This window comes from Nansenia antarctica, assembly GCF_963989245.1.
Source record: "Nansenia antarctica genome assembly, chromosome: 9".
NCBI classification, from domain to species: domain Eukaryota; kingdom Metazoa; phylum Chordata; class Actinopteri; order Argentiniformes; family Microstomatidae; genus Nansenia; species Nansenia antarctica.
In genome coordinates this window covers 12,824,230-12,836,448 of record NC_137679.1, presented here as the reverse complement: position 1 = coordinate 12,836,448, position 12,219 = coordinate 12,824,230, and the positions used below count along the sequence as shown (strand labels likewise).

General features: G+C 44.4%; 1 protein-coding gene across 1 annotated transcript; it reads right to left on the bottom strand.

Moving 5' to 3' along the window:
* Positions 1–2,760: 2,760 nt before the first annotated feature.
* Positions 2,761–4,672, bottom strand: avpr1aa (arginine vasopressin receptor 1Aa; the record flags this gene model as incomplete). The annotated part of the gene is made up of 2 exons (XM_080539505.1): positions 2,761–3,056; positions 3,724–4,672. 2 exons carry the CDS (start codon positions 4,670–4,672, stop codon positions 2,761–2,763), a joined length of 1,245 nt encoding a protein of 414 aa, XP_080395631.1.
* Positions 4,673–12,219: the final 7,547 nt, after the last annotated feature.

Below are 12,219 nucleotides of genomic sequence, written 5' to 3'. Positions count from 1 at the left end.
GTTGACATCAACAGTCACGTCTTCTCACAATGTGCTCTGTATGGACGCTGAGCTGTGACCCAGACTGATGTGTTTTAGCATCGCTAGCCTTTCAAAGGCTTGAGGCCTGCTGATGGGCACTGGCGGACTCAGGTGGGGGGACAGGGGGGGGCGACTGCCACGGTTGAAACATTTATTTTTGAGTGGCAAAAATGCCCTATTGAGTGGCGAAAATGAGAGGACGTGCCCTATTGGTGCCCCTCCAATGGTCTAAACTTGACCATGTGCCCCCACAGTTGAAAAACGTCGCACTAAAGTGCCCTTTTGAGATGCAAAATTAGAGGATGTGCCCTATTGGCTGCCCTTCCAATGGTCTAAACTTGACCATGTGCACTGATGGGGTCCCATGTTGTGCAGTAGGTGCCCTTTTTTTCTTTTCGCCCTTGCCCTTCAAACAGCCTGAGTCCGCCACTGCTGATGGGCATGTCAAACCAGATGCAGAGAGGTTGCCAGGTGGGGGAATCTGAGACACTTCAATTACCTGCAGGGCGATTTGTGGCCTTACACATCACAAGAGTTCCTCATCACAGAAACACAGTGAACTCAAGACTTGGTTTAACTTGCCAGATGTGGATGCTTGTCCCAGAGGTTGACAACACTAATCTGATATGGCCGTTCTGGGCATGGCTTGTTCTGTCTCATTTGACACAATCACAGTAAGTGGAAGATTGTCCCCTGCCCCGCCCACTGGTCTTTAGGATACCAGGCGTATCTGATTGGTTGGTACCACCAGGGGTTTGTCTGGAACTGAAGAGGGGGGAGAGAAGGTGTTCAACATGAGAAGCCTTGAACACAGATCTTCTCAGGCTTTTGAAGCAGATGTCCTGTTTTCAGATGTTTCCCTTCTCTGCTCACATTAACAGTATAGCACTCCTATGCTCAGTCCTTGAATGGAATAAGGGACAGAGATGTTTCAAAGTAAATTCATAATTTGTATATTGGATCCTTTCTTTTATATTTTCTGTGATATTTATTTTCTTTACAATGTGTACAAGCAGAGGCAGATAGATAAAAGTCACAATAAACAGCTTTATATAAATTATTAATATCAACAAATATCTTGAACAAGTACATGTTATCTACAAAATATACACTCAAACACAAATGATGAAAACCTGTAGGCCTATTTTCTGTATCTTTGAGTATTTTCATTGTCCAACATAATCTACCAATAAGCTTTTCAGTCACATCTCACTCTAAAATACATTGCATGAATATACAGCATCTAAAAAAATGAAAAAGCATGGGGTCATGCAGTGTTCAAAACAATGGGCTTCACGAGGCAGGAAGTCAGGAAGTGCTTCTGTGAGTTGTTATGTGGTGTGTGTGGAATAATGTTTTTTGTTTTGTTTTGTTAAACCTTGCTGACGTGGAGTTGATCACTTAACCCCCCCCCCCATCTCCGGTCACCTGTTCACAGACTCTCTTTTGCAGATTGTAATAGAAACCATTGCTTTTATACAAAGGTTGATGATTGTCCTGACACGATGTAAACGATCAAAGAATTAATCCTAACGTAGATCTGGATGAGTGCAGTGCACCATTCACAGGGTGCATGTTCCAAACTAAACCGATATTCATTGATTTATGAGGTACGTGTCTCAATGGAATTTTGGAAAAACAGTCCGACAGAGAATAGAGTTTAGAACATTTCAACACACATGGTTTATCCTGAAACCATTTTCGTTTGGTTCAGACTTTTAAAGCCACAATCTGAGATTTGTTTTCCAGCAAACCAGCAGCCCTGCTTGATTTGGTTCACAGCGGAGCGATGGGGCTGCGAAAAGAGTAACCCCTCTCAAATGCATACATAGACAGTGCTCTATGCAACTGACTGTCCAACATCTACATGATAGTTTTAAACATATTTTGTAAATGTACTGTGCATGTTTGTTAACGTTCTTGTATTTGTAAACAACTGAGTAATAACACTGTTTGATTAAAAAAAGTTGGGTTAAAAAAAATGTATAAAGTGTGCTAAGCTCATAAGGCATTTATAAGTTATATCTTCAAGAATAATTTTGGTATACACTGTATTTTGAATTGAAACAAACAATTAACAACTGGTTTTCAGATCATAGTTTGTGCCTTTAAATGAAGCGGAAGGGAAAAGAGGAAAAAATAAGGTCAGACACTTTGAAGCTCTAATCCTAAGGTTACTAGGAGACAACAACACATCCTGAGGGTTCCTGTAACTGCAGTAGAGCCTCTGATACTTTGTAAACAGTCAAGGCCCATGAGTTTTCACACTGAGTGACTCACCAGGGAAATATGGCCTCCAAGCTGCTTGCAATTACTGTTACTGAAAAAGAGCATGCTCTTATTATCTGTGTCATTATTGAATCAATGGCTTTTCAGCAGGCTCATTGACTACAGAGATCTTTCATTAAGTTTTATTTTTGGACTTTACTTCCAGTGGTCTGGATGTTGCTGTATGAATAGATTGTAAAATATGAGATATCAATGAAGAGTAAATTGCCCATATTTAAATGCCCACAATTATCCCCAAACTTCCAAACCATATTAGATATCTTAGATAATATGATTTTCTTACAACTTTATGAATGTATTTTTTCTGTCTCACAGCCAATATTAAACAATTGCGTAATCACATTTTTTTGTTTGACACTTCAATCACTCAGTGTCAACTGAATCAACAATTTAACTCTAGTGGTGGTACCTTTAAGTCAATAAATACAATATTTGACATGAATTTGTGCATTATGATGCCACTTGAATTGATGGAATGGAGGATTTCGGGGAGATGTCAATGTCTTTCCAAGTGCCCGAGCTACACGTTGGACTTCTGTTGGTCATTTTTGTTAATAGCGTAGTTCTTCGTAAACTGCTGTCTGAGTCCTCTTTCTTAAACTTGTCATGTATTTTGACACAGCACGGGAGACAGTGCGTAAAATCGTGTAGGAGATGGCCGCTGAAGATCATGTATATCCACGGGTTACAGCAGCTGTTAAGACTCGCGAGTAGTGCAGAGAGGGTGACCGCAGTGTTCTCGGAATCTGGAGGGAGAAATGAGAATGTTGTTGTTGAGAATGAGTCCAACAGCTGGTTTATGTCATAAATCAATAGTTCAGCAAATCACACAATCGGAGGGGTGTTATCAAGGGACTTTAAGTCATTTGTTTTATGGCACCATCAATCATATGCTGATCTAGACATAACCACACGTTAAATAGGCCTCCAATATGCATTTACCTTATCACTATATATATATATATTTTATATACATAAACATATATATATAAAATAGTTTTATTTTAATGGCATTCATTCTAAGAGGAACGATTAAAATAGGCCTATGTGATTATTAAAGCGGTGCAAAATAATTACGCGCAATGACATTTTCTCTCTATGACAAATCAGTCGCATGCTAAATTATAGTTAATATCACAGCTACGAGTGAACAAGTGCTCCAAGTCAATCCTCATAGATATTCATCGGCGAATTCAGCATCCCAGTCGATGCGTAAAAGCAGGCTTATCGGTTTAGAGTAGATGTCCAAATGAAGAGCCGAAATACTTTGCGCAGCTCCTATACTGTGATTTTTTACAGATTGCGCTTCAGATATTGTAACGTTTAGATATCAAAGAGTAAGAATGACTCATTCGTTAGTTGTTATGACGTGTAACGTCTAATCCACCTTCCAAACACATCCAAATCACTTACCGTCCCATTGGAAGTTAGCGTCCCACACGGACCACATCTGCACGATAAAGAAGGGTGCCCAGCATATGATGTACGCCAATACAATCACAAAAGTCATTTTGACAGTTCTCAACTTCGCTCTGGATATGGCGGTGACACTGCTAACGGAATTCTTCCCAATTAAATCATTCTTAGACGCAGCTCCCGCAGTTGTCCTCCTGGTCTTGTATTTGATGTTCTTCCATATGCTATGGCAGATGAACCCATAGCATATCATTAAAATGACAACGGGAATTAGGAATATGCCGACGGTTATCCAAGTGATGTAGGCCTTTACGCCCCAGGGCTCTATGAAGTGGCCCCAGCAGTCGTAGACGTCCGAGCCATTTTTGATCTCACTCAGGGAGAAGATGAAGTACTGGGGCATGCTAAGGAGCAGGCTGCACATCCAGGTGCTGATGATCATGATATAGGACCGCTGGGTGGGCTGCTGGAGGGTCTTCAGCGGGTGACAGATGGCAATGTAGCGGTCCAAGGTCATCATCACCATCATATAGGTGGAGGCGAACATGCCCATTACCTGCAGGTGCTTCACTATCCTGCAGAGGAAATCTGGCCCGTAGAAGCGAAAGGTGATTTCCCAACAAAGCTGCGGCAGGACCTGGAAGAACGCGACCACCAAGTCAGCGAGACTCAGGTGCTTCATGAAGAGGTGCACCCTTGACATCTTTTTCTTGGTGTTGTACATCGCCAGCAAAACACTGATATTCCCAATCACCGCCACGACAAAGGTGATACTCAGGACCGTTATTTCGATTTTGGCGACCTCTTCATTTCTGCCAAATGGATCACTCTCGTTGGAGTGGACCGTAGCATTATCAAGGATTTCCATCATTGGATCGTTCGTGGGACTGAATAATAGAGATTGGTTGACTCCGTTGAAGAGGAGCGCATGGACGGGGGTGTGCATGGTTCAGCCTCCCTTTGCGCGCTTGGTGTCAGCTACAGTGCCAGAGGGGCGAAGGTGAGTGCGTCCCCGTATATGGTACTCCCTGACTCTGTAGAGAATAGGACTCCAGCGAACTCTTCTTGCTTTGTGAGCTGCTGAGCTTTTTAAACACGAATCAAATTTCAGCCACTACGCGCAAAGCGGTTAGAGCCAAACCCACCCGCGTATCCGACGACAGCCAGTGATGTTACGCAGGACTGGACACGACCCCCACATCACCAAACCGTCTGACCACCCCCTCTTAGTTAAGATAATATTTTGAAGTCTTTGGAAAAAATAATAATAATCTGAGATCCCATGCATTGTAGTATGCTAGACTTTTCTAAAATGTGCATTAATAGATATAGGCTACTGTGTTTAATTAAACAAATGCCGTAGCCATTCTGTGGATCTGGTTGTCATTACAACATTTTTGTAATAATCCATTTGCTCATTTAATGAGCAAATGGAGAGGAACAAAACTGCTCAAGAATGCCATCCTGAGGCCTGGGGAGAAATCTACAAAAGTAGAATGGTGGAGAGGAAAAAGCACATTCAATGGTCTATAACCAAGTGGCCAAAAATAATCCCTTAATGGAAAAATAATCTATCTCATATCCATAATTGTGTTTGCAACAATGAATTCAATTGATACAGCAAAGAAAGTGACTGGAAATGTGTTTATTTGGTTTTACTACAAAGCATTATAAGTTTAGTGCAAATCCAGCACATGCAATGCAGTTTCAGCACCGTCTCTGAAGAATAGTGGTAGCTGCATGAAGTTATGGGTATATTTGTATATTTGTATGCAAAACCCTATAAAAACAAAGATATTCATTCCAAAATGACACAAACTATTGTTCTTGCATTAAGATGGACTCAATTCAACGTATTGTGTCATTTGTTGATGACATTTTTGCATTTTAGCACATTTTAAGACTGTCATAGCAAAGGGTCTGAATACTTACGTACATGGGCTATTTCTTGTATTTCAATTTTAATACATTTACTGAAATTTCAAAAAACATGTTTTCACTTTTTTTTTCACTGTTTTGTCATTCAGGACTGTGTGTGGATGTATGGCAACTTCTTTTAATTTAATCAATTTTAAGTTGAGTCTATAACACAACAAAATGTGGAAAAAGTGAAAGGGGTCTGAATACTTTCTGAATGCACGGTACATCCAACATCAATACATAAATAAGGGTTTTTCATTTAGTTACCTTTTATGTATTATCTAAACATTTTATACTATAAAATACTTTTCTCAGAATACCATATATTTCATTTTTCACAACTTGACACAAGCATTTTCCATTTACTTTAAAACGACATTATAAACTAGCCAATTGTACACAGAACAATGAGCATATTCATGTTTGTTTAGTCAGTTGAATATGCTATTCTATAGGATTTCTTCTCCTGGTAAAATAGCTGTTCATCCAACAGATAGACATCAGTTGAAATGGAAGCAGGAATGTTGGCTTTGAGACTGCTTGAGTTCAGCCCAGTTCACCTCAGCTCCAATCAGCTTTGTGTAATCAAGACAATGATTAAATGTTTAAAGTTGCATGTCAAAATGGCTGGTACTTGAAATAGTGTGACGCTGGCTGCATTCGGGTGAATACGCATTTGTCTGACACATCACAGAGGAATATCAAACTGTATGATGAACCAGAAACATTTATCTCAAAGACCAAATATGATGGATCAGCTGGATCCTACAGTATTATGTCAGTATAGGTAAATATGTCAGTGTATAGGTAATATTTGTCATGTGTGTAACTATAGCTATCAAACTCTTTTTATAGGACTGAACTCCTCATATCAATTGTATAATACAGTAAGTACCGTAAGTGTATACTCTGCTCTGTTGTGAAACCTGCTGTTGAAGAAGGACCACTGGTTCCTTGACTATAGTCAATTACATTTAATCAAACATACAGTAGGCATGTTAATAGAATGGTTTAGAGGAATGTCATTGGCTTTGAAGTATTTTCTGTATTGTTCATCTCTCTCTCTCTCATCTCTTCCTTTCTGTCCTCACAGTTTATTTCTCTTCTGTCCCTCAGCTGCCAACCTTGACCTTTTTTTAGACCGACTCACAACAGTGTCATCTCTCCTTTACTCCCTGTCCAGTGCCCACCCCTCCTCCCTCTTTTCTGGCCATGTTTGGACATCCCACCCTCCTCACAGACCCATTGTTCATTTGTTTGGAACTTGGAACTCATTGTCTGACCATTATGAGTGACGCCAGTGTGCTTTTGAATTGACCTCCTAAAAATATCCTTCACTAACAACTTCCGTTTTCGAAATACAATGATTATGGTTACAATGGTGGATTTTCAAATCCATCTGGTCATGATGATAGTTGCCATGTGCCTCTGTTGGCCTTCCACCAACGTAACATTGACGATTCACTTGTGTTCATTCCACGATCCCTGTGGTCGGCGACGCAACCTGAAGCTCAGTTTCACACAGGAAACTTGTCCTTGTCCTAACTTGCGTCAGTTAAATTGTCTGACTGGAATTATAAAGCGTTCCCTATAAACTCCATTTCACACAGGAAACTTATTTGCGTCAGTTAAATTGTCTGTCTGGAATTATAAAGTGTCCCCTTTAAACCCGCTGTCCGATGTCATGTCACAATATACTTAATCTTCCCATCAGATCAGAACCAATAAGAAAGGGAAATCCCATGATGCCGCAGGGGCTGGTGCAGACCACAGACTCTTATTGGTACTTCTTGGTGTTTTGGCTGCCCTGCTGGAGGGCTGGAGTGTCCTCTCTCACCAGCCTTATCCGTCCTGTCCTCTGTCCTGCCCGGGGCTAGGTAGGCAGATGGGTCTGTTAAGCCACTGCAGCTCGACCTAGCCCAGGCTGGACTGTGTCCTGTTTCTGGGGGTTCAGAGTGGACGTGATGATCTGTTGTTACTGCTCCGGGGCACTTAGTGTTTCATTAGCAACGGAACCTGCTACGTGTGTGTGTCTGCATCCTCCACATAGACAATGTGTCCGGGGAACTAGGAGGAACTAGGAGAATGTGTGTTGTGTCTCTGGTAGCTGGAGTGGTCACTCTAAATCGTTTTCGATGTCGTTTCCCAATGCTGTTCCGCTCAGAGCTCATTTAGTTTAGCTCATACTAGCGAATAGCTCGGGCTTTGATGGCCCCTATGAATAGTATACATTGTATAGAATACTCTTGCATAATACAATATATAAAGTGTATTTTATTTGTGTTTATTTCATAATACAACCTATGTGTTTCAAATTCAATCATAATAAACGTGCATAATGCAAAGAGTTTGAATTTATATTATGTAATTATGTAACATAATTGATGGTCTAACGTCTACAAAGCGTCTTTGAATGAATCAACATCGTTTTGCTTGACTCTGCAAGAAATTCTAATTTTCAATTTATATGCAGACTACCAGGGAATATTCGACAGGATGAAAAATGTTGTATGGATTCTTAATAGGACTAGATGTTAAAATCCCTAAATAATTAGCACAACAATTGACTGAGTGGAGCTGGAGATGTCCTCTTGGGTGGAGTGGAATTTGGCAATGATCACGTGGTGCCACCAGTACGACACATCTTCAGTTGTGGTCCCGGACCTCATTGGGTGTTTCGGCCATTTATCACAAGACACCCTCTGCCGAGGTTGGCCCACCACAGGCTGATCAGGCCTGGGTGTGTGTCGCACGGTGGCACCACGTGGTCATTTGGGAGCCCATGTTGGGTCCCTACGTTTCAGCCACAGCCAGTGACTGCTCCGTTCTGCTGCAGTGGACAGTTCTTTAATTGCCTTCCGTTGGGCCTGTCCTCTGATCCCTACTGCCCTCAGGAGCCTTGTGGTGGAGCTGGCTACAAAGCCTCTGCAGCCCACCTCCACTGGCCACACCTTCACGTTCCAGCCCCGCCCCTCTGCTTCGACTGCTAAGTTGGCATACCGCAGCCTCTTCCGTTCGAATGCCTCATCGATGGCCTCCTCCCATGGGACCGTCAGTTCTACGATGAAGACACGCCGGCAGGACTTGGACCAGAGGACTAGGTCTGGGCGCAGGTTGGTCGCTGCAATTTTGTATTCTATGTCAAGACTCACTTTCAAACCTTTCCTTTTAGGGAAAGTTTGTGAGAGAAATTTGCACAAATAATCATGTTATAACGGTCAGGCTAGTGAACCCACATGCAGAACACAGAGAATAATAATAATAATAACAATAATAATGATTCAAAACAAGAAGAAGAATAAAAAGTTAATACAAAATGTTAATTAAAAAAGGCTAATAAAAGGCTAATTAAAAAGGTAGGTTTTAAGGCCTCGTTTTAAAGCATCCTCAGACTGTGGTGCCTTTACGCTAACGTTAGCTTAGAGGGCCGAACGCTTCATCGCGCTGACCGCACGGAGCTTAGCGGTAAGTCAAGAGGAGGTGGGATCATAATATCGACGAAGGACAGCTGGTGCTTAAACACGAAAACTGTAAGTAGCCACTGCTCACCAGACCTAGAATACTTGACTGTTAAATGCCGACCCACATACCTGCCTAGGGAGTTTAACGCGGTGCTAATTACATGTGTGTATATTGCACCTAGCTCAGACAGCAAAGTAGCATTGGCGCGACTATACGACGTCATTAGTAGCCAACAAAGTACTGATCCACAGGCTATCCACATCATAGCGGGGGACTTTAATCATGTCGACCTGAAGGCAGTACTACCCAAGTTCTACCAGCATGTAAAATGTGCAACGAGGGGAGAAAAAACACTGGATAAGGTATACACCAACATCAAACGTGCTTACAAGGCTAGTCCGCTAGCTCATCTAGGCATGTCTGACCATGTGTCAATCCTCCTGATTCCTGCATACACCACAATGGGGAAAAGTGCTCCCACCACCACTAAGACTGTCAGAACCTGGCCAGAAGGGTCCGCTCCACTGCAGATCTGCCTAAATGACACCCTATGGCAGGAATATGAGCATGAGGACCTGGAACAGTACACGTCGTCGGTTCTGAACCACATAGTGAACTGCACCAACTCAGTCACCGTGGACAAACGGGTCCGGGTCTACCCCAACACGAAGCCATGGATGACTGGGAAGGTCCAAAAACTGTTAAATGAGAGGGACAACGCCTTCTTCGCAGGGAAGCGCACACCGCTGTACAGCTCCACCAGGGCCAACCTAAAGCGCGGCATCAAAGCGGCCAAGGCAGAGCACAGAGAGAAGATTGAGGAATGCCTCCTGAGCAACGACTCCAGGCGGATGTGGCAGGGGGTTCAGCAGATGACAAACTTCAGAGCCAACAGGCTCACAGCCGCAGAGGACGACCCCCTGCTGGCGGGAAAGCTGAACACCTTCTACGCCCGGTTCGACGAGGGGCGAACGGAGGTAACCACAACACAGACACCACTCTCTCCAGCTCTCAGCAGCCTCACCCTCACAGAGCACGAGGTGAGACGCGTACTGAAGGCGGTGGACCCCAGGAAAGCCTCGGGGCCGGATGGCGTCCTGGGACGGGTGCTGAGAGACTGCGCCGACCAGCTGGCCGGGGTCTTCACCAACATCTTTAACCAGTCCCTGTCCCAGGCCACCGTCCCACCCTGCCTGAAAACCTCAACTATCATCCCAGTCCCGAAGAAAAGCACGGTGAGCTGCCTAAACGACTACCGACTACCGTGGCACTCACACCAATCATCATGAAGTGCTTCGAGAAACTAGTCCGGGCCCACATACTCACACGCCTCCCGCCCAACCTGGATCCATACCAGTTCGCCTACAGAGCCCACAGGTCCACAGAGGACGCCATAGCGACGACTCTCCACGCCACTCTATCCCACCTGGAGAGGGGAAACAGCTACGCGAGACTGCTCTTCGTGGACTTCAGCTCCGCCTTTAACACCATCCTTCCAGACAGGCTAGTGACCAAACTACTAGACCTGGGTCTATCACACTCTATATGTGCGTGGATCAAGGACTTCCTGACCAACCGCCCCCAGAGGGTGCGGGTGGGCCCCCACACCTCCACAGCCCTCAGCCTCAGCACTGGGTCACCCCAGGGCTGCGTGCTAAGCCCCATCCTCTACAACCTCTACACCCACGACTTCACCCCCATCCACCCCAGCAACTACATCGTAAAGTTTGCAGACGACACCACCGTGGTGGGATGTATCTCGGGGGGGGACGAGGCGGCGTACAGGGATGAGGTAGAGCAATTGAGCAAGCTGTGCAAGGTAAACAACCTGCTGCTAAACAAGTCAAAGACCCAGGAACTCATCGTAGACTACAGGAGGAAAAAGTCCGAGATCCTGCCCCTGCTCATCGACGGAGAGAGCGTAGAGATGGTCTCAAACCTCCGTTTCCTGGGACACATCATACGGGATGACCTGGCCTGGAAGGACAACACTAAAGGCACCATCAAGAGGGCACAACAGCGGCTATACACCCTGAGATGCCTCAAGAAACAACACAGCAAGCAGGAGATGCTGGTGGCCTTCTACCACGGCGCAGTGGAGAGCATCCTCACCTTCGGCATCTCCAACTGGTACCACAGCTGCACGGCAGCGGAGAGAAACGATCTACAGAGAGTCGTGAGAACAGCACAGGGGATCACCGGCGCCACCCTCCCCTCTCTGGAGAAGCTGTACGAAACACGCTGTCTCAGGAGGGCCTCCAAGATCTCCAAGGACCCGACCCACCCTGGGCACGAACACTTTGTCAAGCTGCCCTCGAACAGGAGGTACAGGACCCCGGCCGCTAAGACAAACAGACTGAAGAACTGCTTCTACCACAGGGCCGTCAAGGCCCTGAACACAGAAAAAGGCCTAAGTTCTGGGCCCAGGACAAGTCCGGACGGATTGTAATGGCAGCTAGTGCTGAGGCACAAACATGTACATTTTCAAGCCTGCAAACTGTGACACTTTAAAAAAAAATGTGAAAAAATACTTTCTTGTGCAATATGACAACCCTAGTTGACTATCTGTAAAGTATAGTACAGTGGATTGTGTACATAGCCTCTATTGATGTAAACCAGCTCTTTATCTTCTTGTGATTTTATGCATCTATGCTTTTTCCAAAATGTGTTTCTTTTTCCTTTCTTAAACACCAGGGGAGCCTCCCCTCCTAAATTTCGTTGTTTGGTACCTGTACTGTAACAATGACAAATAAAGTCTATCTATCTATCTATCTTTAGGTGGTCAGGGAGAGCATTCCACTGCCTGGGAGCAGCCCAGCAGAATGCCCGATGGTGCGGAGCTTGGTCCTGGGGGTCTTGAGGAGGTTGGTGGCAACAGGGTGCATGAGGAGGTCTGAGGGGTATGGAGGAGTTCCTTGAGGTAGGGGGGGGGGCAGTTCCATGAATGCACTGGTGGGTGAGGAGGGAGACCTTGAACTCAATTCTGAGTGAGACGGGGAGCCAGTGAAGGGATTTGAGGATGGGGGGTGATGTGATCGTATTTGCGAGAAGGAGACACATGTCTCAGCAAGAGTGATGTAATATGTTAAAGTAATAAACATTTATTCTCAT